Source organism: Gopherus flavomarginatus, chromosome 3 (assembly GCF_025201925.1).
Source record: "Gopherus flavomarginatus isolate rGopFla2 chromosome 3, rGopFla2.mat.asm, whole genome shotgun sequence".
In the NCBI taxonomy this organism is placed as follows: Eukaryota; Metazoa; Chordata; order Testudines; family Testudinidae; genus Gopherus; species Gopherus flavomarginatus.
Window position 1 is genome coordinate 284,954,453 of NC_066619.1, and position 26,457 is coordinate 284,980,909.

A 26,457-nucleotide genomic window follows, 5' to 3' on the forward strand; every position below is an offset into this window, starting at 1 on the left:
GATGGGGGGTGTTAGCTGGAAGGTGTTAGTGGCTGTTACCAGCTGGTTCTTTGAGCTATAACCTATTACAAAGGTGGCTGAAGCTGCTAGCTCTGCTAACCAGGACCCAGGAGCTCTGTATGGCCCCCATTTCCCCCTTTTGTTTTTCTGATTTTTTTCACCAGACTCAGCAGGGTTTTGCCCATCATTGCCTAGAGCGTTCCCTGGAATTGACTGGACGCAACGTTCAAAAGTTATCACCTTACAGATGGATGCCGTCAAGTTGTGTAGGGCCTTGCTTTGCTTGGCCAATGAAATTGGCCCTTTGCGCTTTGTTACTTTAAGATGGATACGGAAAGCCTGTTTCTAAGTGCTGTTTCTGGCTTCCGTCTGTATCTTAGAATTCAGGAGTCTAGCTCTGCTTCTCCCTGGTTTTGCTGGAGAACTTTTAAGGATCTTGGAGGATGTCTCTTATAAGCGTTTGCACCTTAATTGCAAAGGCTGGGAACGCTCAGTGACCTGTTGGGTTGTAGGGAGGAGAGCTATGATCTGGAGCTATAGTGAGCACAGAGAATACATTGTGTAAATCTGAATTTGATGGTTCTGTGATAATCAGTTGCGAAGAGACAACTTGGCTAACAAAATGGGAATGAGGTGTCATCTGGAGCGGCCCAGACAAACTGCTCAAGCCTTTGCATCCCTCAAAAAGAATAAAAAATGGCACAAGGCCAAATTTTTCTGCGGGCCGTCGAAGGTGGTAGGGTTAAGATTGTCAACATCTTAACTGGGCTTGGGAATCTTTAATACACAACTGCGGTTTTTATAAAGCAAGCACGAAAGTCAGAGAGTGCCAAGTCCTGGTTGCATTTTAACGAAGACACAAGAAAGCAAACAAGCCTTGAAGTGCAGTGGAAATGCAGTGCTAGCCCCTTGGACAGCTTTAACTGGGCTTGTATACAGTGACTTACGTATTAGAAGCACTGTGAAGCTGTTAACTATAGCTAATTCCCATGAATTCTGAATTTCTTCCACTTTCATTCTGGCCTCTTCTCCCCACCGAAATCATGGAACATCCATCCATACGGCAGCACGCTGTCCACCTTGACAGTGGGAAAGCCCTCTTCCCTCTGTGTGCAATACCCACTGCCTTTCTCTCCCCACTGCACAGCTGGAGCCTCTCCTCCTCTGATCCTGGGTTAGTCACTGTGGCCAAGTAGGATTGGATGGAGACATGTACCTGGGAGTCATAGAGTTTGAGGCCAGAAGGGCTCATGGGATCATGCAGTCTGGCCTCCTGTATGGGCACCCATGTCACCTGCAGACTAACTCAACAACAGGATTTAGACCAAAGAATTACAGCCCCCAGGAGACTCAACCATTCTGTGCTACGGACAGAGAATCGGATGGACCAAGGGGCAGATACCAAGATAATTCCAGCAAGTGACCCGCACTCCACACTGCAGAAGAAGGTGGAATACCCCCGAAGTCCCTGCCAATCTGTCCTGGAGGGATTCCTTCCCAGCCCCACAGATGCTGATCAGTTCAACCCTAAGCATGTGAGCAAGAACCAGCCAGTCAAGCCCTCAGGAGGCACAGAGAGAGTTTGGTACCACCTCAGGGCACTGGCCCACCCCAGTCAGTGTCCTGTGGCCATCGCTAATACTTCAGAGGAAGGAGACCGCAGCATCTTCATATAACGCCTGTGTTCAGTGTCTTGAAGTATAACTTAACATTTTGAGGTTTTCTTATGTTGCATGTTACTGACCCCCGCAGAGGGTGGCCTTCTGGTTAAGATGCTGGACTGGGACTAGGGGGACCTGGTACCTGCTCAGCTATAGACTCCTTGTCTGACCTTCAACAAGTCACTTAATCTACCCTGTGCCTCAGTTTCCTCATCTGTAAACAGGAGTAAGGATCCTTACCTTTCTCCTGCTGTCTGTTGAGATTGTAAAATCTCCAAAGCAAGGACAGTGTCCCACCATGTTGATGCAGCACCTAGCACAGGGGCCCTGATCATGATTGGGACAACTGCAATAGAAGTGATTTACAGTCTTACACACACACACATACAATTTGTGTTCTTTGGACCCGTGAAGCTGGCATAAGTCAGACATTGAATGGCTGCGGTGTCTGGTGCAGGCTCTGAAATGTCTTCCAGGCAGTTTTTCCAGTTCCTTTTTCTCCCTCTGTCTTTCCCAGACAGGTTTAAGTCTCTTTAAAGCTTTGTTCGTTGTACCAATTACCGATGGCGCGTAGGTGGGGATCTGGCTGGTGAGTAAGTCCTAAGCACATACTTGCCTCTCGGAACACAGCAGAGCTCTTTTTGGCAACCTTCATCTCTGTAACACGGCTGACACCGCTGTTGTGTCTCACATCAAGCCAATAATTGTTTCCATAAAATGCACTCTTTTGTGCTCTTTAATTAACCCGTAGCTTCTGCTGACATCTGCAGCAGCTCTTTCCAGAGACACCAATCAACACAGTCTTCTCACATTCTCCTTACAGCTCCCCTCTGGCTAAAGTACCCAGATAAGTGATAACATCTAAGGCTCCTCATCGGCTTCAGCTGCTGCTGTAGCTTTGGTGACATACTTCCATCAGTATTGTTTGTTGCCAAGTATCAGAGGGGTAGCTGTGTTAGTCTGGATCTGTAAAAGCAGCATCCCACGAAGTGGGTATTCACCCACGAAAGCTCATGCTCCAAAACCTCTGTTAGTCTATAAGGTGCCACAGGATTCTTTATTGTTTATTGTGTAATCCACTATTCACGGCTTGGTCGCCCTCTAGTGGCGAGACCAGTTAGAGGCTTGAGTCAGCGCCTGCCTCTGAGCTAATGGACCTGCTTCTTTTTAATCCTTCAGGCCAACTGTTGGGTTGTGCAACATTCCAGCTGCTCCAGGACAAGTTGGCTAGGGGCTGGTGTCAGTGCACGAGCGGAACAGCATAACGCTGACAGTGGGCGAGTGACAGATAGCTCAGGCAATAGAAACAGGTGCTCTTAGAGCCAAGGGTCCTGAGTTCAAATGCTGCAGCTGCAACCAGGGCGTCCTTAGTATTGGATTTTCACATAGGTAGTCCGCATGGCCTCTCCAAGTGCTGTCTCAAGATTGCATGCAATGTCATGAATCAGATGGGGAATGTCTTGCATCTTTCCATGCCAAAATGCTAGCACCTTGGCCCCGTCAATATGCAAACACAGCAGCTTCTCAAGTCTGTTCCTTGTTTGGTTTGATATCTTCTCGAACTTCGTTAGTAGCATTGTGGACACCTGTTGCACCCAATCCTTGTAGGTGTTTGCTCACAGATCAGTCCCTCCTGATCCTTTTTGTTGCTCTTCTCTAAACTCTCTTCCACTTGTATGGCGCTTGCACAATGTCCCATGCCTTTGGCCCCCTGCTCTTCAGGCTCTATGAAATGGAACTAGTTTGATGATGGAAAGTGACAGCTCTCCTTGTGGGTCATTGTGCTTAGTCTCCCCATGGGCATGCAGGATATTGCAACTGCTCACCTAGAAGCAGGGTCTATAAAGGGAATCTTGGAGGGGGAGAGCTATTTTGCACCAGATTAAGATGAGGGAGGCGGGGGCAGTGTAGGCCAGTGGGTGGAGAACCCTGCCTGATGGACCACAGATGATCCCTCAAGGGAAGGGTGACCTAGTGAGGGATATTGCGATTAGGCTGGTCACTTGTTTTGTGTGATCTCTACTCTCCAGGGCTTTACATGATTAAATAAAGAAGAGCATAAAAGTTGGAAGAGTATCAAAGCATGTGTGTACTGACTGCTTCACAGCTGGTGCATTCCTGAGTGAGAGTTCAGCTGTAAACCAGAAGCTTCCCACCTCTTGAGTGGCTTTCTGGGGGAGGGGTGCGTTTAGGTTCAGGGGAGAGGGTCTGAAGGGTCAGCATTGCACCTAGGGGGCTAGGTGGCTGGATAGCAGGTCCCAACACTGAGGGAGGTCAGATAGATCTGTGTTCTGAGAGAGCACCCGGGACCCCAAGATCGGGGCAGTGACTGGACTCCATTCAGGCTCCAGGAGCTTGAAACACTCCTGGGAATCCAGGCATGGATTCTCCTCCTAGCGAGAAAAAGATGCTCACTCGGATCTATGACAGAGAGTCGCTGCTTAAACCAGAGAGATTGCCGTGCAGTGTTTCTGCAATGCAGTCCGTATGTGAGAATGCTGTGGCGGAGTTTCAACAGACCCAGCGGTTGCAGTTCTGCTCTGGACTGTCAGATAAATAACACATGGGGCAAAGTTTTACATTTAACCTGCCGTAGCATGGAGACTAAAAATACATAAATAAACCTTGAAAGTGCTTCTCCAAAGCTGAAAAAATGCTCTAACCCTGCCTCATCTAGAACAGAAGCTGTGGCGTTTGGTGCTTGGGATTTGGCAAAGTGGAGATTGGGGCAGGGGGATGTTCAGCTGTGGGTAGTTGCTGCATTGCTGCATGTCAAAGGCTGACCTGGGAAGCGATCCAGGCTGGTGGCTCTGCAGGCTCCTGGCTCAGTCTGCTGAAGCGACAGCACTCAGGCCGTACAGAGGTGGAATAGGAGGAGAACTGCTCTGGAAATGTTGCCTAGCAAGACCATTGGAACCCAGGGAAAGATGAAGAGATGGCAGAGGAGCAAGGAGAACACACATGCATCCAGAAACTTGCAGACATTGGAATGAAAGGTAGGAAGTGTTAGCACTCGATTCCTGCTGTTGTCTCTCTTCTTTTTCTTGCCCCGTATGACTCTTTTCTCTGGGGAGGAGCAGGTGGTATGCGGCTACCTAGACGATGGATGCGAGCCAGCCTCCGTCACGCTGTCACTGGCCCTTTGCGTGGGACAGAGTCCTTGCACACACCCTTCAGTTGACTTTTGTCCATCCTGAATCAGATGTGGGGCATATTCTCCTTCTGATGGGATGGCCTTGGGGTAACAGCACAGCTCTGGGGCCTGCTGGGACAGCTGGCTTCTATTCCCGGCTGTGCCACAGACATGCTGAGTAACTGTACATAGGGTATGTTTACACTGCAATAAAAAGCCGTGGCTGGTCCATGCTGCTGGCCGGGCTCGGGCGAAGGGGCTGCTTAATTGTGGTGTAGATGTTCGTAAGGTGGGAGGGTCCCAGAGTGCAGGCTGCAGCTTGCGCGCAGGCAGTTAAACAGCCTCTTAGCTGGCACAGGCCAGCTGTGGATGTTGAATAGCAGTGGAGACGTACCCTGCGTTCCTCCATCTGTAAAACAGGAATAATGCTAACCCGGAAAAATCCTGCTGTCTTCAGTGGGACCAGGATTTGACCCTAGTATTTTGTAAAGGGCTTTGAAATCCTCGGGTTATAAGTGCTTTCTAAGTGCAAAGCATTATTAGCACCTCCGAACTACAATGGTGGGCTCTTCAGAACTGCCAGGAATGGTGCGGGGGGTGAGGGACGGTTGGGCAAGAGTCCTGAACAGCCTGGGTAAGGGAAGGCACAAACTTGGACTTAGTCTGTGGCATCCAGCTCGGCCAATAGCATGAGTGCTTCGGGTGTAACGAGTCCTGTTGACTTGGCGTTGTGGAGAAGAGGCTGCCTGCTTTCCTTTCCAGAAGATTGCTGTGGTTATCCTTTTACAGCAAAGAGCTGTATGAAACCACTAAATACTGCACTCTGATGGACCCTAATGGTGCTTTCTTCTCTCTCTCAGAACTGAGTGTGTGACATACCTGCCATGCAGGGCTGAATACAGATCCCACTGAAGAGTGCTCGTCCCCAAGTTGGTTTCGTTGTATATCAGCGTTGGCATGAAGGAGACCTCCTCTAGAAGCAGTAGCTTAACTGCCTTCAGATGGACCTTCTTGATGTGTTGGGCTCGCTCTAAAATCAAGTCAGACCATACCGTGCAAGCTGGCTGAATTCAGCTGTGTGCATTGGGGCCCCCTGACCAAGCATGACCTGGCATTGAGACCACAAGGAAAGGAATCCACCATGGTGTGACCTTAAGCAAGCCCCGGGCCAGAGGCAGGTCTGCTGAAATGGCAAGAGTTGGCTGGAGCTGGACTCCTGGGTTTTGAGGGGACGCGGGTACCAGAAGATCAGACTTGATGAGAATTAAAAAGCCCTGGCGTTAGAGCTCTGAGGCGCCTTCTGGCTGAAGTGCCAAGCAATAAGGACAGCAGGAGGACGTGAAGTAGAGCCCTGAAACACTGCAGTACCATGAGTGGCTGTGGGTGGTGAACAATGTGCACGAAGCTGCCTGATGTGTGATTGCATCTTAAGTCTGATGGGGGGTGCTGTGAAACCATTGGGCCAGATTCTGGCCTGGGTTAAACCAGAGTACATAGGGAGTAATAGTTAATTTAAATGAAGTTGCTCCAGATTTTCACCAATGGGACTTCAGACCAATGTGTGACCTGCCTGATTTTTATAGTAAAACACTGTGAAGGTGCAAAGAGACCTTTATTCAAGGTGCCGTGGTGCAAATGCATCTGTGAACAGGATCTTCATTCTGCTGCAGGATTGCTGGACTCTTTCATATACTGCAGAATGGCAATTTTGAGACATGCTCACTTAAATGGAGGTTTTTTTTTTTTTTTATTTAAAGAGTGCAGTATGAAAATGAGTAATCCATTCAGTACAGTCGTCCCTGGGTTTAGTTTGATGATGAATTCAGTTGATTTTGTGCTGATCCTGCACTTTTTAAGACACTGCTCACTTTTGTACTGACCAAACATCACTGCGTTGTAGCGATTGTCATGGGGCTGAGAAGCTGGTGGACTTTGCACCTACACAGGGCACTGTTGGGCTTTCAGCATCTAACGGGAGAAAGTTTGGGATTGTGTGATAAGCACACTGCCTGCATGTGGAGGACATGTTTGATAAAAAGGATCAGTTGCAAAGGAATCTTAGTGTTAATATTTGAATGCCATCTTTAGATTTCAGGGTTAACACCCTATTGAGATGAATGGGGTGATTCACTCCTCTTAGAGCCATTGTTTCAGGCTGTCTGCAGACTCAGGCAGACAGCACTGGATCATTTTATATTTGGTCTTGTTTTCAGAAATGTCCCTTGGAGCATGTGAGGCCTAGAAATGTGATTTCTTAAATGAAAATCTTACGTGCTGGAGAATTGTACTGCAAAGGATGGCCTAGAAGTGAACTCTGGGGGTAAATTCCATGGATATTGAGCATCACAAGCTGTCTGACAAATGTTAACTAGTATTTGTAACATTGCAGACATAAGTTTTCTTACTTTCCTCTTCCAGGAGAGAGACAATGGGCAGCTAAATGCCTTTGCCATTCGTGTGTAGCTGGGAAAGAACCCAGGAGTCCTGAGGTAAAATCTTGGCCTTGATGAAGCCAATGGGAGTTTTGCCATTGACCTCAGTGGAACCTGCTTTCCAGTTCCCTGCTCTGACATATACATATTGGCCAATTTTGAGTTGTACCAGGGGGAGCGAGTCAGTGGAGAATTTGCCCCCCTCTGACTGACACAGCTGTTTTACAATGAAGTCAGTGGACAGTGTGGCGAAAGAAGAGCTGCAAAGCTAAAACAGTTGGTGCGGGACACGTGGCTCTGACCCCTGCACATAACTCCTTCTCTTCTGGCTATCTGTGCAGGTATTGTTTTGGTGCCCATCGCTGTGGTACACGTTAACAATAAGCTTGTTGAAGGATGCAGTCCACTCATGTTCTGTACAGTTCCTGCTCCTTGTGCGAGCAGCAGCAGCCTGCTGATCTAACAGCAAAGGCCCGTGTCAGCCAGTGATCATGCCTTATTGTGCTTTCCGGGCTTCCGGGGCCTTAACTCTGTTCAGTGAAATCCCGGGCAGTCGGAACAACCTGGCTGGTATCCGGCACCATGCTAGCTCACAGCATGTCCCGCTCCCCCTGTGCAGAAAACTGCTGCGGCCAAGGCCCAAACGCTGGGCAAGGCTAGCTTTAGAAGGAGACGTGTTTGATCCAGTTGTTGGGCCGTGTAACGTTCCACATGCTCCAGGACAAGTTGGCTGGGGGCTGGCATCGGCGCACGAGCGGAAGTGCATAATGCTGACAGTAGGCGAGTGGCAGACCCCACCGATTTGGTCGCCTTGCTACGTGTGCCCAATAGGGATGACGCAGTCACCTCCTGTTCACGCGTGTAGAGCAGGAGGAGATTTGCTGCAGGAGTCAGGAGTGAGGTGCGTCCCTGGTTGCAAGCACAGGTGTGAGTGGTGCTTGTCAGCTGTGCTGGTTATAGTGCTTGTTTCAGTCCACTTGGTGTCTGTGTGTTCCAGTTTTGGAAACTAGTGAACAGCCAGAACCAAAACATTTGTGTCGGGTGACTTCATTACTATGGTTCCTTTGACTCCAAGGGACCAAAAGCCATATTGACACATACAGCATGAAGACACATCCTTGTGTCCTTGAGGACTGTACAGGTCTTGGGTTTCTACAACCCCACTGCTGGTGATGGACGTGCTACTTCACCACTGGAAAGCATCCAGCTAGGAGGAGTGTTTGTGTTGGGTGTGCTCCTACAGTCTCAGGTGGATTTTGAACCGTATATCCCAGAAGGGACTGCTTGTTGGATGTGACTTTTGGAAACTTCGCATGGAGGCACAGGGTGTCTATCAGCCACCTGGTATTTTCTGAATTCAGCCTTAGATCCTGTCCGGCACTATCTTTCTGCAGCTTTCACAGGGGTATTGTCCTATCTGTCAGACTTCAATTACAGAATTAGCTTTGTCAAATCCTTTTCGGACCTGCCTCAAGTACCCAGCAGCCAGTTCATCGAATGTGTGGCATTAGTCTCCAGCCATCCTGTGAGACAGCCAGGGAAGCTCTGGTGTACACTGTGGTTTCTTTGTGGCCTGCTCTTAGCTCCAGAATTCCTTCACTTGAGCTTCTAGCTGATGTCTAATTCAGCTTTGTCTTCTGTTCTCATTGTTGCGTCAGCAAACAGGGATAATAACAGGTCTCATTGGGTGGCCATGCCCAGTTCCCACTGAAACATCACCTGTGTATTTTGTGAAGAACAGGGCTGTGTAGAAAACAATTTCTGGACTGACAGCTGTTGGATTGTCCCCCTCTTCCCAGACTTAAATTTGGTGGTCTTGGCCATGGCAGCAAATGTCTCCATGTCAGATTTCTTGTTGGGGCTGAAGCTAGATGACTCAGTAGAATCAAGTGCACGTCTCTCAGATCTCCTCATTTGTTCTTCACCAACATCTGCTATTGTCTGGAGACTTGATACATCTAATGTTACATGCAGACTAGTAGGTCTGTTGGTAAGCACCTCTGGATGTGATTCAGGGCCAAATAGGTTTGTCTTATCGATAATGTGGTCGGTAAGAGCTGTAACATGACCTTCATCTCTCTTCCATGTAGCGACAAGGACTTGTTTATGGACTTTGTCCTCGCTGCTTCTTGTTAGGTCATAGCTTTTGCATATTCATAATATGAAGCTGTGTATTGTCATCTCTAACACTAATACTGACCTGTGCATAAGTGTCTGAATGCAAAAGCTAGTTTCTAGAATATTTCAAAGGCTAGTACAGCATGTGTAGGTAATTGCAAATTAAAACCTTCTACCAGGCAGACTAGATGCTACAATGTACATACAGACGTTTCCCAATGGAGAAGCATTACGTTAAGAATTTCTATACTTTATATCTAGCTGCTATGCAGTACAAACTGTAGACACAGCATCTACTGTAGCTGGTGCACAACCTTCAGTGTGAGTCTCACCTGGTCGGTGAACTTCAATGGAAAATACAGAAAACTATTTGTGAGATATTTGACAATTAAGAATATGCGACATGAAAACACTTCGTGTTAGTGTATTGCAGAATGTTGATCGCTGCTATTTTTGCCACATGCTAAACAGCTTCATTGTTTCTGCGAGGGGGGGGGTGGGGGGAGCGACTTGTCCACGCAAAACCAATAACGATCTTGGGATACACTGTCATTTGGTAGCTTTGACCAATAGACACCACAGTAAGTTGTTGAACTGAACCACCGTAGTCATGTTGCCTTGTTTCTGGAGTTGTGCAAAGAATGGCTCTCTTTGGGCACTGTTATCTTACCTTGCCTGCAGGCTGATGGCAGCACTGGACAGCTCCGCGTCAGACCTCCTCTAAACATACGTAATACAAGGGTTCAAACGATCTGTGATGTTGGTGTGTAGGGGGTGGGCATGTTCAAGCTCCAAAAATCTGGCCCTTTTTGGAGAACTGCTTCATGCCTACAAAGGCTTCACGTGCCAGTGGCGCTCAGGGTAACCGTACACTCGTCTGATTAAGTGTCTTCCCTGAGCTTCTCTGCGAAATCTGATGGCAGCAAGGATGGGAGTCCGAGTGTAGCGTGATGGCTGGTGTCTTTTTACCGGTCTTGTTTGTTTAGTTGCAACCCTAGCTCCACCCCTGACTTGTCCCATCTGTAACATGGTGATACTTAGCTATGGTGCTTCTTTGTTAGAAACAAAACAAAACAAAACCCAGCCTCTGCCCCGAGGGACTTAGCTTCAGCATAAGACAAGAGGTGGAGACAGACATGAGCAGAAGGAAACAATCAGACCGCTTTGGTCAGCACGACAGGCGGTGATCTGAGCACAGCGGCAGCTTAACCGTTGTCAGTTTTTTGCAAGCATTGTGGCAGAGGAGAGTTTCAAGGAGGACTATACGTTAGTTTTGCAGATGTTTGTGGGGAGCTCCTTCCCAGTATATGGGGCAGCCTGGGATAAAGCATGAGGGGTGTGTGAAAATTTGGCAAGTGGGTGCTGAAGGCTGGTACCATGGGCTGATTGTGAGCGAGGATCAACAGCTTGGTAGCAAATGAGATGGGTAGAGTGGGGACTAGCTGTGAAGGGCCTTGAAAGTGAAGTCAGTTTGTTTGTGCTGGAACAGTGGGAGCCAGTGGAGGGATGCGAAGAGGGGTGACGTTGTCAAAGCGATGGGCTAGGAAATGATCTTAGCAGTAGCCTTTTGAATGGGTATTGGGGAGGCCAAGATTGTTGGTTGAGTTAAACCCTGAAGCAGGAGGGTTTGTGTCTGCCAAAACTCTTGGGGTTTTGTTCTTCTGTATCACAGAAGATCGGTAAAGAACTCCAAAGAGCTCTGTACGAGTATGACATGTTCTCAGGGGACTTGAATGGTCACTGTAGAGGTAATCCACAAAGGGTATTCTAGGAGCAGGGTTTGTCCCTCTGTGTGGCACAGGGGCTGGAGGGGGCAGGAGTTGATCTGTTTTCTGTAGCCCTGTAAATACCAGGATTGCCAGCGCTATTCTTGCGGGGCTTTGCTGGAGGGCGTCTCTGCAGAGCAGGCTAGGTGAAGGGGCAGAGTGCTGAATCTGTAACTTCAGTAGCTATTTGGCAGTTTGGAGAAAGAATGTCTGTTAAATAGTCTGACTAAAAGCCTTTCATTGAAAGGCCACTTCCTGCTGCAGAATGGGTACCTGCTGCAGCGGGGTAGGGCAGTCCGTGGTGGTCGGCCGTGAGACTGGGCACATCGCTTCCCTGTGTACCCCTGGACGTGAAACTGACCTGCCTGAACCGCAGCTGCGCAGTGAGACATTGGCTGGAGGGACTTTCTCTCTTGGCAAGCATTGACTCAGTGCTTGGAGAACTAGTGAAACGGGGCCCTGGCATCACCATGGAACTTCCCTGGTTGAGGACCAGGATTTCCAAAGTGGAAAGGCAAGCGGGTTGTGAAGAATGGACCAAGGGTATAGGCTCACTTTCTGCTTCCTGCAAACAGACAGCTGCTTTCCAAACAAACAGCTGTCCTCTTCCCTCTGGCCTCTATGGTCCCCATCTGTAGTCTGGTGTTGAGATGCCCTCTTGAGTGACACTGGTGTGGTGGGAAGGAAAAGAGAAGCACAGCCCTCAAGGTATGTGAGAAAGGGAGACAGCCGGGGTGTGCTGTGCAGCAGGCCCCGTAATGCGGTAACCAGCTGTCTCTGGTATTGGGTTCACCATGGCTCCAGGCCCACACTCAGAAGGAGCCCTGGCACCCAGACTATGGCCCTGCTTGGCCTCTTCCTCCTGAGGTCCTGCCCATCGCTCACTCCCCTCCCCCCTCCCTCGGGGAGAAGGGGCTGTGCAGAGATGGGGGCTCAAGGCAGAACATGGGTAGAGTGGGGGGGCGGGGGGGGCAGGGCCTCAGGGTGGAGTACAGGCAATGGAGGAGGTGTCAGGCCCACAAGGATTAATTCAGCCCTAGCTGTCTCACTGGCTACATCTTGCTTCTCTCCAATTCAAAGTTCCCGGCCTTTGCTGAGCCTCTGAGCTCCAGGCCTGATGTGTGTCCCTCATCAGGGCTCGGTGCTTTCTCCCAATTTCTCTGTGGACAGTTCTGTACTCCTGCCTACTCGTGGTGTTGCTCAGCAGGGTAGCTCTCCTTTCCCCAGCTCCAGCGCTGGAGGGAATGATGATGCAGGTAGCAGGGCCTGCCGCGTGGTGCTGAGCTCACATTTGGTTCTCAAGTGCCTGGCAAAGCGGTGGGGGAATCTTTTGGCACTGGGAAACCGCTGCAATGCTCTGCTCAGTGTGGGTCGAGCTGCACTGAGGGGGCGAGCCTAGGATTGCACCCAACACAGCTGATTGATGCTGTCAAGGTGTGGGTGGCTGGCAGAGGTTGTCCTTTGTTGTTTCATTTTATTTTTGGGGTGCTTGATTTTTGTGTTGCAACTTTAACTGCCCCAATCTCTGCAGTCACTGGTACAGCTTCTCCTGGCTCATACCTGGTGCAAATTTCCCTGTCTGCTTAAGAGCAGTGTCCCTGCCACACCCCTGTGTTTGCACAGGAGGATTTACTCTGGATAGTGTTAACAATCTGTAACCCCTGTCAGTTCTTTAACACTGCATACGTTGTTGCAACTGAGGGGTTGGGTTTGCCTATGTAAACATCTTGTCTTCTCAGCAGAGGAAAGAAATAAGAGGAGACTGGGTTGGATTTCTTTCCAGGAGGAGGAAAAACTCTATTGTGTCCTAAAACTTCAGCATCCTCTTGGTCCCACCCTGCCGCTGTAATCTTCCCCTCACCCCTCTGCTCCACAACTCTTTCCCCACCTCCCCCCCGCAGGCTTTGAGTGATGCCCAGTTGGGAAGCTTGCCCTAGCAAGGAAGAGGACTCCACCTCATTAAATTTTGCAGCATTTAAGCATTCATTTTAAAAACCAAAACATCTTCGGCTTCTCTGCTTGTGGTAAACCTTCCAAATGGGACTTGGTGCGGTGTGGTCTTCCAGAGTCAGTAGACAGACCGCTCCAGGGCCCCTGCTGCTGCTATGCTGCCCTGCAGATGCAGAGTTAACAAGGTTCTGGTCCGTTTCCGCTGCTGTTCAGAACCCGATAGACGGCAGCAAAACAAGCTGATTCCTGCTGGTGCTTGGGGACAACTGGAAGAGCAGCAGAGGTATTCATGGGAGGAGGGGTTGGCCTCTCCCCCACGTACCCGGAGGCTGTGGTAGAGGGAGGTGAAAGAGGAAAGATCCTTATTTCCTGCAGCTAAAACATGGGCGTGGAGCTTCACATCAGAGTCATCTACAAGCCAGAGGCTGATCACAAGATGGAGTAACCAGTCAGGATCTAGGGTAGAAATCCCTGCAGCAGGGGAACTGGGCTTCTCAGCCCCCACAGCCTTATGCTTTGGATCCACCTCTGCCTAGTGGGTCTAGTTCTCTAGCAAATAAATGATGGGTAAGTATTTCAGGGCTTGTTCTCCTACAGGAAATGTGGCTTCTTCCCCTCCTCCCACAGAGTAGCATGTGCCAAATGAGTATTGCAGAATTCCAGCTGCTGTGGGAAGCATGGGCTGGGGAGGGAGACTGTCAGTCTGCTGCCCAGAATCCAGATCTGAAGCCAGCTGTGATCCCGATTCAAACAGGAGAAAGCATTTCAGCATGGTTGTGGGGGGGACAGGGTGCTATGGAATGAGACCTCTTTTGTGTGTGGACAGGAAAGTGCATGGGGTGGAGTCAAATAAGACTCATCCCACTTTTCCTCTGCCTTGCAAGCTGGCATCTGCCAGAGTTGGAGCTACCCAAAACCCCAGGGAAGACTAAATATCTACAGACACATTGTAATTAATTTGTGGGGTTTGATTTTTAATAGTATTCTACACTTACAGCCTGCTACATCTCACATTCCTCTCTTTCCTTGCTTTCCCCCTCCATTCACTGTAGGAACTTAGATAGATGTGTTTCGCCTCATGCCATTGTAGCATCTCATATGATATTTGTAGTTATTAAAGCTCCAGCTTCTGGAGTCATGGAAATGTGTGTCTCAGCTTTCGTGTAAAAAGTTTCTAGCTCTCATGGTTATAGGAGACAGCTTAAAAACTTAACCCAGGTGCATCCCGACAGGCTGAGAAACCAGAAGGTAGAGGAAAAAAAACCTATTTTTAAAAAAAAATCTCATGACTTTCAGGCTACTCTCAGAATTTCTGGGGGCTTGAGTTGTAATTTTTGCTGTTAGTTGGTTTTTTGGTAAGTGTGTGGGCTGGCGATGTTGGTTCTAGGGCCAAGACTGTGAATGGACTCAGCACTGGTTGGCAACCATCCTGGAGGTTAGAAATGAACACACCTATTCAGTCATGTAACCTCCCCCTTCCAGGAGGGGGAGAGGCCAGTACTGCCCCCATGGAATCCATTGAAGTAGGAAAGGCAGAAGGTTAAGTTTGGGGTGTGTTTGTCCCCTTAGGGCTCGCCTTGGAGTGTTAGCCTGCGTCTATTGTACCTCCCGCATGGCGAACTGGTTAAGTAGGAATCGGATGGGGGGCAGTGTGGATGGGTTAACGTGAAGAGAATCCGAAACTTGAACCCCTGAGCGTTCCTGTGTTTAAACGTTCAAGGAGCGTGTTTAGTTTTTACTTTCTTCGTCGCGTAAAGAGGATGGGGTGGGAAAGCCCAGGGCTGGGAATCTGCGAGCTGGCTTCCATTCCAAGCCCTGTCGCTGACTCTGTGTGGCCCTAGGCAAGTCACTAAGGTCAGGCCTATGTTACAAAGTTGTCAGCATAGCTGTGTCGGCCACGGGTGTAAGACCACACTCCAGCCGGTGACATGCTAAGCTGGCAAACCCCCAGCGTCCATGCAGCTGTGCAGACAGAGCTTTGGTCAGAATAGCTGCTGCTGCTCGGGGAGATGCAGTTACTGTGCTGGCAGAACTTCCCCTGCGGGCAGCATGCACTGCTTCGGCATGAGGTACTTTGATAGAAAGATGAAGCCTTAATTAAACGAATGTAAATGCTGATAGATCCCTAAGGATCTTCTGGGCACTGCACATCCATCCCCCAGGAGAGGAGTGCATGCTGGAGTAATAAGATGACTGTCAGGTGCTGTACACCTGGTGGAAGCTCTCATCTTGTGGGATTGGACAACACAGAGTGTCTGCAATATGCTTGGCAGGTTTGCCACCCCGGTGGGCAAGACCGAAGCGCTACACACGTATCTCCTTTATAGCTCTGGGGTTGAGTCATGCGATGGTGTGGGAGTCCTGGCCTGTTGCTTCCTTCCTTTTGACGCACCCTGTTTTTCCCCTCCCCACAGAACCAGTAATGATGAATGGTTCCAACGTTGCCAATACGACGACGTCCAACGCTAAATCGAAAGACGAGCAGGTAGTGAACGGGCACGATGAGAAGGAGAACAACCCTTTTGCGGAGTACATGTGGATGGAGAACGAAGAGGATTTCAACAGACAGGTGAGCGGGAGCAGCTGGCTCCACATCTCTCTGCAGCCCTCACTTCCGAACCAAATTGTGCTGTTCCAGCTGGGTGTGCAAACAGGCCAGGGGATGAACAGAGGAGAGACAATCTGCTCCTGTTCTCCGCACCCTCCTATCCCCCAATTACATCTGGCCACGGTGACAGAAAGGACATGCCTAAAATTCAGAGCGAAGTTTGGGGGAAGGACAAGTCCAGTTTCTGCCTGCCTAGTTTGGAAAAATCAGGCCTGAGTTGAGCATCCAGAAATGGATGTGCCCCAAATCACAGGTCACTTCCAACTGCATTGTCCGTAGGGAGCGGGGTTAATGGCTTGAGCGCCAGATGCTTGCCAATAGGCGGACTCAATCCGGTCACAGTGGTGTTGCAATAATCTTAAAAGCTGTTTGCTCTGAATTTTAGCAGATGGCAACCGAGCAGAGGAAACCTTGGTAGAGGAGAGTTAATGGTCTGCAAAATACTTGGTTAAACGATGATCGAAACTTTGCGTGAATCTCTTGTCCCAGGAGAAGCTTGTGACTTAGCCGATGATGAGCTGGGAGCACTGCAGGGCTTGGTTTTTAGGCAGTCTCCCCATTCCCAACACACAGTCTTATCCCTTGGACTCACATAGATTTTTGTCCTGATGCCAAGCCTGTGCGATGTGCCAGGGGAAACCTTGCTGGAGCTCTGCAGAGGGGAACAGCACATGCCTCTAGCTGGAGGAAACTTAGACTCTGCTTGAGCTGGGCGGGGAATGAGCTCACCCGCCACTGGCCGTTCCACTGGCTGAGGAAGCGCCTGCTATGGGCAGGAAACCTGAAACTTTCCTGCTGGAGCCAGCAGGCAGAGGCCTGCTGCTTTTCTGAAGTTGCCCACTCGGTATCCTCAGTGTACCTGTGTGGGGGGGCGGGGGGGCGGGGGGGGATGATGGTGATGATGATGATGATGGGGAGTGATTCAGCTGAGGGCAGGAGCAACTGGACAGAGGCCTTGCTTCCCTCCCCTTCGCCATCTCCCCAAAAGGGGAATTTCCTCAGTCTTTAATGTTCTCATCAGAAAATCTCCCATCTGGTAATGTTTAAGCTTGTTCCCATGGGAGCAAACCCCAGCCTCCAGCTCACAACAACCCTTCGGCGCAGAGCCGGAGTCTTGCCATGCCAAATTATGCAACAGTCGTTACTGAATTATGGCTTTTTTTTTTTTTTTTAAATTGCAGCTAGACACAGCCGCCGCCCACGAGCAGCTGCACGGGTGGGACTGTGTTAGACTAATTAGAGAGAATGTTTGCAAAGTACTCAGCTGCTGGATGCCCCATGGAAGCACTCATAAACAGTGTTAAATTGAGTCCAATTTGCCTTTTTTCCCTGAAGGGAGTATACTACGAATGGAGGCAGATGGGGGTGCTAAGGGGCTGTAGATAGGAGTGATGGGCTGAGGGGTGAAAGCTGGGGATCTGTTTAACTGGGGAATGGGGTCCCATTGCTTGGGAATCTTCAGTGAGATTGCAAAGGGAAACCAGTCTGCACCTTCCTGCATTGCCAGCCTCAGCTCTTAGATTAGACAGACTTTGAATCTGGAGCTATCCCAATGATCTGAGCCGGCCGGGAGGTGCGTGTGTGGGGTTATAGCAGCCAGGCCATATAGCTTGTCTTGCAGGAGCACCTACGGGCACAGGGCGGGACCAGGACTTGCAGAGCTGCCAGGTGCTGCCCATTCTAGATGGGACCATCTGTGTTACAGCCTTGACAGTGGCGAGGTCTGGCTTTTGCCCCTGGGAGTGTGTGATCCAGACTGCAGGGCTCAACGCACCCGTGGGGAGCAGAAAACGTTCCCGAGGGCATAAGAAGCTCAGCCAGCTTTTTTGGGACAGTCTGAGGTTTCACTGAACGGTTTCTAGTCCTGATGGTTGTCAGCGGGGAGCCCCCCTGCGGGACTGCACTGGATTGGGGCACAGATTCAGGTGAACCATAGAAGTGGGAACCCACCTCCCCTGTCATCCAAGACAGAGGTAACTCTGAGCCCATCACTGTGGGTCATGCCACTGCAGTGAGGGGAATTAGCCTGAGGTGGGCTTGGCCCTGTTTCCCACTGTTAGTCTTATCCCTTCAAAAGGCTGTTAAGAGACCATCCCCTTCCCTGCCCCCACAAATCCCTGTAGGAGTGGGGGCCCAGGCAGCGACGGAACAGACCTGACTTGTGGCCAGCCCTAACTGGGTGACTTGTCCCTAGAATCGGGGTTGAATCCTTCCCAGATTCACTTTCTTCCCCTTTCCCCGCCAGTTTTCTGGAGTGTTTGTTTCTTCCGTGTGGTGCTAGCCAAGTGGAGAAGTGTCTGGGTGTCTTCATAAGCTCCAGGCTCCTTGCCATGCTCCTCCTTCATTGATTCCATTGGCCTTTTCCCATGGAAGGAAGGCTCCTGACCCAGAGAGCCTGCACATCCCAGGAGGCAGTGGGCTCTGGCTGTAATGGAGAAAACGCAGGTTCGATACCAGAGGAAGCTAGAAGATGAGGTGAGGGGAGTCGTAATGCTTGTGGGAAGGTGCAAAGGAGATTTTAAGACCCCCCCCCCCCCAAATGAGGCACATTTTTACCAGTGAGGGCAATTAACCACTGGAACAGCTTCCCAAGGCCTATGGTGAATTCTCCATCGCTGGCAACCTTTAAATCAAGATTGGATGATTTTCTAAAAGATCTGCTCCAGTTCATACAGGAATGAATTCAGGCAAGTCCTGTGGCCTGTGTCATGCAGGAGGGCAGACTAGGATTAACAGCCATCCCCTTAGAATCTGAGTGTCTCCGAGCTCAGACTGTCATAGTACACCTGTCTACACGCCTGGCTTAGCAGGACATCTGCTGGCTCTTGCCAGTGTGGCTGCTCCCTTCCACATCTGAGCGTTGTCAGCACCATTGCTGGTTTCCTTGTGATACACCTCAGCTCTGCATGCAGGCACCTGCAACGGTGCCCAAGCGTGCCCAGCTCTGTTGCTCACAGCAAGGTGGAGTTCTGTACTTCATGAGTGTGTCTCTCTCACCATGCAGCCAACCCCTCTGTGTAGCTTGGGAGAAAATGCTAGCGTCTCCATGACCAACTTGGCAGTGTCAGTTCGACGGCCTCCGCTGCATTGTTCCAGTGTCCACAGCAAAAATGCAAAGCCCTGAATGAATCTGTGAGGTTGTTGGAGGTGCAGTTTGCTCAGCCTACAGGGGCCATGCTCCTGCCGGGATCTGTAGCTCATGTTGGGTTAAGGCAGGCCGGTCTGAGACCTAGTACTGTGCATTCATCTGCACATCCTCAGTAGGTTGGGATCCAGAGCGGGGCTTGAAGTGCAGGCAAGGCTCTGAACACCTGCATGAAGCAACCAGCAGGCATAGGGCGACAGTTACATTGATTTGTATTTAAATGACGGGAAAGAGGAAGCAAGAAGGCTGCTCTAGGAATAAAACCGCACAAGGTGGGATGTCCTGGAGTAGTCGGCTCATTTGGGACCGGTGAGTTTGGCAATCAAGGAACCTCTGTTTCTCCTCAAGGTACTATCCAGTCTCAAGGACCTGAAGAGAGCCCCCACCATCCTCTTTTGCAGCCTCCGTGCAGTCTAGTGGTTTAACCAGCTGATTTGGGGGGCTAATCTGGATCTGATTATATCCATCAGACAGCTGCAGCAGCAGGCGCCAGTCCTGTGCACGCTGGGAGAGCTCTGTGGCAGTCAGTCCCTGCTGAAATAAGTCTAAGTTAACATTTGTCAGACAATCTGCAATAAACTCCTTGCAGAATACAGCAATATAAGGATGGCCAGACCCTGTTAAACCAGGACCCACCTAGTCCAGTATCCTGACTCTGGGATCCTGTACCACTAAATGTTGCAGAGAAAGCTGCTAGAAACCCTGAGGTAACAGCTGGGGAATGACCAGCCCCCAGGGGAAGTGTCCCAGAATTGGCTTATGCGGAGACTTGTTTTTAGCCTGCATTGCTGCTGTAGAATAACCTGAAGATCAGAGAAGTCTCTGATCAGCTGTTAGAGTGGATGGGCCCTGTCCTGTTGGGAATCTTATCTCAGTCCTGAACTGAGAGGAGGAGCTGGTCTGTAAGGTTTCAGGCAGGATCACATATTGAAGTGTGGTGATGGTGGTTCTGTTTTTTGTTTTGCTCCAGGCTGGGCTTGGCACTGTCTCCTGACAGATGCTTCCAATGCCGGCCTCTGGCTTGCAGTTTTACAAGGGCTTGCTAAACACCACTGCAACTGCAAGGTCAAGGAATGGCTCTTTCCTGACACAGCAAACCCTGCTCCCCTGTGGCTTGGAGTGAGTCAGGGTTTCTACTGGGGCAGAGGGGATAGCGCCTCCCCCTGCCTTTATAATCTTTGCCAAGCCTCTGTTGGACGGATAGTAGTCTGAGACTTTTTAGGAAGAACTTTATAATTTAATTGGCCATGTGGCTGTGAAGTAGCTTGAGTGTGCCTGGAGCCCAGATAAAAACCCTGTGGCATGTTTGCTTCCCCAGTGAATTGCCTGCTTGGTGCAATAGGTCATAAGTAGGGCCCTACCGAATTCACGGCCGTGAAAAACGCGTCATGGACCGTGAAATCTGGCTATTGTGGGGGTGTGGTAATGCCATCTTTACTTCTGTGCTGCCTTCAGATCTGGGCAGCCGGAGAGCGGTGGCTGCTGGCCGGGAACCCAGGTCTGAAGGCAGTGCTGCCACCAGCAGCAGCACAGAAGTGAGGGTGGCATGGTATGGGAGGGTATCATCACTTTTGGGGGAGGGGCAGGGCTGGTCTTGTGAGTGATGTGGATGACTGCCCGGGGCAGAGGGGTGCTATGTTACCCATCCCTACACAGCCAGCCCAAGGCCCCTATGAGCCCTGAGCACTGGGAAGGAGCAGGGCTGGGGGCCCTGACCCTGTGCCAGGCTCTAGCTGCTAGTCCTGGCTGGGCTGTGGAGGGGTGGTATTTCCCCTTCCCCCTGCATGGGCCGCTCCCGGGGCTGGGTCAGACCCACCTCCAACAGCGGTGAAGAAGTAAGGGTGGCTTCTGCACTGCTGCTGGCAGTTCTACCTTCAGAGCTGGGCTTCCAGCAAGCAGCTGCCACTCTCCAGCTGCCCAGCTCTGAAGGCAGCGCTGCCGCCAGCAGCAGCACAGAAGTGAGGGTGGCAACACTGCAGTCCCCCCCAATGCTAGCCACATGACCCTCTCACAACTCCTTTGTGGATCGGGACCCCCACAGTTACAGGACTGTGAAATTTCAGATTTTTTTAAATCCTATAATTGTGAAATTTACAAATATGGACCATGAATTTAGTAGGGCTGTCGGTATAAGTGACTCACATACAAAGAGGAGGAGAGGTAACCATGTGTTTAAGGCATGGGACTAAGAGCTGGGAACAGAACACACAGTATCTCAGCTCTGTCACCAGTGTCCAATGTGATCATGGGCAGGACGTGTTCTCTTGCTGTGGCTCAGTTTATCCATCTGTGAAATGGGCTGTTGGGTGTTTTAACACATTGCTTATGCCATGATGTGGTTTTTGGCTTTGGTAGTGCAGTGCCTGTCCTAAGGGCTTAATCAGATAAGATGAGATGCGCTGGGAGGCGGAAGGAAGGTGGCACTTCCGATGCCTTATTTTGTTATCTCCTGGGATTCAGCGTTGTGATGGAGAAGGACTCTGGCTGATGGAGGGTGCGAGGGGGTTAGGCCTTGTGGGTCATGTGGCAGCAGCAAGTCTTTAGGAGCGATTTGATTTGGGATGGGGGGCAGGAGTACAGGGACCACGAGGCCTTTGCACGTTTGAGTGGACAGCAGGAGAAGATGCAGGCTGGAGTGGTGGAGCAGAGGAGAGAGATTCGTTGTTAGTTCCGTTGCTCGCTTGCTGTGTGCCTGCTGTAGTGTGGTCTGTTTGGGGGTACTGTGTGCTGAGCACGGGGGCCTGCTACCCAAGGCTGAGAGCTTCCTAAGGAGGCTCTAGCCTGCTGTCCTTAGATCCCTTGTCGAGGGGGGGTAGGGCTGCTTAGGGAGAAGAGGGGTTTAAAAAGCCATCTCCTAAGCAACGAGAGGAGCTAGCAAAACTCCCCCGTTTGCGAGGGAGTTTGGGGGGTGGGTGTGTGCAAGAGGCACCAAACAAACATTCTGTAAACTTAGACTGATAACACCCCCCATTCCTAATAAAGAACAAAAACAAAAACATCCTGCAAGAGTAAAAAGAACACCGGCAGAAGTCCAGCAGCAGAGCAGGGGCGGGGAAGGACATCCAGTTTACTGTACTGAATGCAGCATATACGATTACCTGCCTTGTGGGCAGGTGGCAAACGTGTGCATTCAGTGCAGGTAGCTCATGGCCTTCAGAGACCAACTATGGGCTCTGGAGACCAGAGTGGCTGAACTGGACGAGTGAAGGGAGACAAAGAGGTGCAAAGAGGAGACTTTCAGGGACATGGCAGAGCAGCCCCATCGCCACTCTGACAACTGCTGGGCTGTTGAGAAGGACAAGAGTCTTGGAAGGAGAACATCAAGCTGGAATGGAGGAAAACACTCTCATAGTTGGGATCTTCCTTCCAGATGGTATCACGGTGTCCGTGCATTGAAGATATCCCTCCAGAGGATATCTGGGAAGAGACAGGTAATAGTCATAGGGCTTTGGTTATTAGAAACAGAGAGAGTTGGGTTTGTGATGGCCAGGGGAACCACATGGTGAATTGCCTGCCGGGTGTGAAGGTTGCAGGTCTCTTAAGACATCTAAACATACTTGTGTGCAGTGCTGGGGAGGAACAGCTTGTCATGGCCAAGACCATAACAAGATTCCAAAAAGAACTAGATAAATTCATGGAGGACAGGTCCATCGATGGTTATTAGCCAGGATGGGCAGGGATGGTGTCCCTAGCCTCTGTTTGCAGAAGCTGGGAATGGGCAACGGGATGGATGACTCGATGATTTTCTGTTCTGTTCATTCCCCCTGGGGCACCTGGCACTGACCACTGTTGGAAGACAGGATACTGGGCTAGATGGCCTTTGGTCTGACCCAGTAGGGCCGTTCTTATGGTACACATAGGTATCCATGACATAGGGAAAGGTGGTAGAGAGGTCATGGGAAGCTAAATTTAGGCTGCTAGATAAGAGATGAAAGTCCAGGACCTCCATGGTAGCAGTCTCTGAAATGCTTCCAGTTCCAGAGCAGAACTGCAGTATCTCACTGTGTAGATGAGACATTGGTGTAGGGAGGGGAGGGTTAGGCTTATTAGGAACTGGGGGGCCTTTTGGGAAAGGGAGAGCCTATACGGGAAGGATGGGCTCCACCTAAACCAAAACAGAACCAGGTTGCTGGCATGTAAAATTAAAAAAGTCATTGAGGTTTTCAAACTAAGGGCAGGGGGAAAGCCAACAGGTGTGGAAGAGCACAGTTTGGACATAGTCTTCCTTTTGGGGAGGTGGGGCAGAACTTATTAAGGGGGATTCTCTACATCCTGGTAAAGAGGGAGGATAGAAGTTGATAAGGTAGGAGCTGAAGAAAAACAGTCAGACCAAAATAGAGTCCCATTCACTTATATCCCATCAAGGCAGACAACTAAGTATTGACCAATTTATAAGTGCTTGTATTTAGTCTTATTGCATTTGTATACTAAGAGAGGTGAATTTGAGTGTCTGGTGTTAAATGAGGATATTGATATAACGAGCATCACAGAAACTTGGTGCACCAGTGGTAATCAATGGGACATGGTCATACCAAGGTACAAAATATATCAGAATGACAGAGTAGGTCGTGCTGGTGGGGGAGTGGCACTATATGTGAAAGAAAACAGAGGCAAATATCGTAAAAATCTTAAATCAAACTGTATCATGGAATCTCTATGGATAGAAATTCCATGCCTAAACAGTAATGGCATAGCAGCAGGAATATACTGCCAACCCCCTGACCAGGAGGTGGGGGTGATTAGAGCGGCTGCAAAAACCCAATATGATCTGGAAAAAGGGGTGAACAGTGAACTGGTAAAATGTGCTGATGTTACAAAATTACTTAAGATTGTTAAGTCCAAAGCCGACAGTGAAGAGTAGCAACGGGATCTTACAAAGCTGGGTGACTGGGCAACAAAATGGCAGATGAAATTCAGTGGTGATAAATGCAAAGTAATGCAGATTGGAAAACATAATCCCCACTATACATATAAAATGATGGGGTCTAAACTGGCTGTTACCACTCAAAAAAGATCTTGGATTTATTGTGGATAGTTCTCTGAGAACATCCACTCAGTGTTTCAATCCTTCTACCTCCTGATTTTGAATATCTTCAGTTACATTTTTTTGTCCTCGATTCCCTCTATGGCAGGTGGATCTCTACTCTCGACCTCCAGTGAACCTCTGCCATCTGGCTGTGTTGGAGAGCCCGAGCCCGGGTGGAGGAGTTCTCCCTTCTCCAGTGTGTGCTCGCTCAGTAGGAGTAGCCTGCCCCCATGTGTCAGCATAAGCACACTGCTGGGTGGGGTTTAACTAGTGATTATGGACACTTTGATGGAAAGCTCCCAGGGCAAGCTTCGTCTCCAAGAGTCTCCCTTCTTATTCCCTGCACGCAGAGTGTGAATGTTTGTCTGAGCTGCCTTGTGGCATGTCACCAAAAGCGACTGGCTGAGCTGCTTCTGCGGTGGGTTTTGTCACGTCTGAACCCTGGAGCTGAGCTGCACTGTAGACAGAAAAGGGCATGAGAGGTAGTGTACCCACCACCCATAGCACCCCCTTGTGTCGGGGTGCGATGCTGCAAGGGGCACTGCTCTCCGGCGCCTCATGCTGACTGCTTGCCTCTCGCTGGGTCGTCTAGATGTCGGCCGTCCAACCAAGTCAAAAGTTCGGTCCCTTCCAGAGTAACAGAAAGGTCCAAGTGAAAATCCTAACAAATCCAAGTAGTTCTTTTTCCTCTGCCCCTCATGGGCCAAACTAATAGCCACTTCTGCAGCCAGATCGCCCATGCTGGCTGCCTCCCGCAGGGTCTCTGGCAGTTTGCCCCGGGGTCGCCGTGCTCCCCCTTAGGAGCCCTGTTTTAGGACTTCCCTCCCAAAATAGGAGTCTACTCAACTCCCCCTGGGTTTCTTCTCGCAGACCTCTCCTTCCTTTCCCTTCTAAGGAGCCGGTTTCCCCTTCTAGGACTCTGTGGGCTGGAGGCCAACGCCCTTTCTCCCCGCAGAGCCTGATGACAGGAGCTGTGCCACTGTCCCCCATCCTGGGTGGCCCTGGCAGTCCTGGGAAAGCCCCTGGCAGGCCAGGCCGGTTTGTTTACTTGCCGCATCTGCAGGTTTGGCTGATTGCGGCTCCCACTGGCTGCGGTTCGCTGCTCCAGGCCAATGGGGGCTGTGGGAAGTGGTGGTCAGTACGTCCCTCAGCCCGTGCTGCTTTCCCCCAGCTCCTGTTGGTCTGAAGCGGCAAACCGCAGCCAGTGGGAGCCACGATCGGCCGAACCTGCAGACGTGGCAGGTAAACAAACTGGCCCGGCCTGCCAGGGGCTTTCCCTGCACAAGCGGCGGCCCTAGTTTGAGAACCACGGCACTAGAGCACACTGCCTCCCTGCGTCCTACGGTAATTGTCCAGAATGCTCCCTGCAGTGCTGGCACTCCAGTGTTGTATTGCTGTTGTGTGTGTTAATAACAGGCCGGTGCAGCGTGAAGTAAACAAGCAATTGAAGGCAGGGCTGTAGAATCCCATTGCCTTCCTAGGGCTAATGCCTTGCAAATGTTTGGGCTTCCTGCTTTGAGCCCCATCCACATTTCATCTCAACCTCCACTGTCACAGTCCTCTGACTGGCTCGAATGCCCAATGCGACGCATGCTATGAGCAAGCTCTGCTGGAACACATACGCCGTAGTCATGGCCGGGAGTGATGTGCTGGCATGTTCAGGTGTGTAGTGTAGATGGACCTAAAGTTGTAGCGCTCCCTTCTGCACTGACTGCTGCGTGCCGTTCGCCGTCCCTCTGACGTTGTCTACACCCTGAGAGCCATGTTTACGTATGGCTTTGCCTAGCTACCTTGGAGTCTGTTTCTGGCTCTGCCACCTACCTGGGCCAGTCATTTAGGCCCAGGGTTTCAGGCCAGCTACTTAAGCCCCCAAGTTTAATTTTCAAAAGTGCTAAGAACCTGCATTCAGCACGGCCAGATCTTAGCCCAGGATTAAACCATGGCTCTGGCATGGTAAAAGCATGTCTCAGCGTGGCATGGCTTTCCCACAGCTATGTTCCTAAAGTGTCCATCCCACAGCTTTTCTACAGGCAAGGGGAGATGTACTTTCATACATAGATTGCAAGGCCAGAAGGGATCATTGTGATCATCTAGTCTGACCGCCGGAAGCATGCACTGTGTTGAGCATGCTGTGCGCACTCAGGCAGGTGGCTTGCGACCCTCGGCCTTGATGGTTCTTTCCCCTTCCCGACCAGGTGGAGGAGGAGCTGCAGGAGCAGGACTTCCTTGACCGCTGTTTCCAGGAGATGCTGGATGAAGAGGACCAGGACTGGTTCATTCCATCACGCGACCTGCCCCAGGGCATCGGGCAGCTGCAGCAGCAGCTGAATGGCCTCTCGGTGGGCGACAGTTGCAGTTCAGAGGATATTTTGGTAAAGATCTGGGAGAAGGCTGTGTACGATGTTAGGCGGCTTATTCCTTCACCCTCCCACTTCCCTGGTCCTTCTCATGTGATCAGAGATCCATATCCTAACATAGGGCATTGGTCCCTCGGGATTGCTCCACCCTGTCTCAGGGTGGGGAGCACCAGTGAGGGCAGAGCACCCCTTGCTGGTGGGGTTTACTCTGCCCTTGTGTCATCACCACTGCATGGTGAGGATAGACCCCCTCAGTGTTGA

The 26,457-nt window shown here is 50.5% G+C and overlaps 1 protein-coding gene across 2 annotated transcripts in view; it reads left to right on the forward strand.

Annotated features, from left to right (window-relative positions):
- PAIP2B (poly(A) binding protein interacting protein 2B) overlaps positions 1-26,457 on the forward strand; it is a 42,604-nt gene that overhangs the window by 12,680 nt on the left and 3,467 nt on the right. Inside the window, exons 1-3 of one of the 2 annotated variants that reach the window (XM_050943496.1) lie at positions 3,923-4,657; positions 15,475-15,629; positions 26,035-26,211. In XM_050943496.1, coding sequence (XP_050799453.1) covers positions 4,597-4,657; positions 15,475-15,629; positions 26,035-26,211 — 393 coding nt within the window. In that variant the 5' untranslated portion in view covers positions 3,923-4,596. Of the gene's footprint in view, positions 1-3,922; positions 4,658-15,474; positions 15,630-26,034; positions 26,212-26,457 lie in introns of those variants that run through there. The other variant, XM_050943497.1, reaches the window with a different exon arrangement.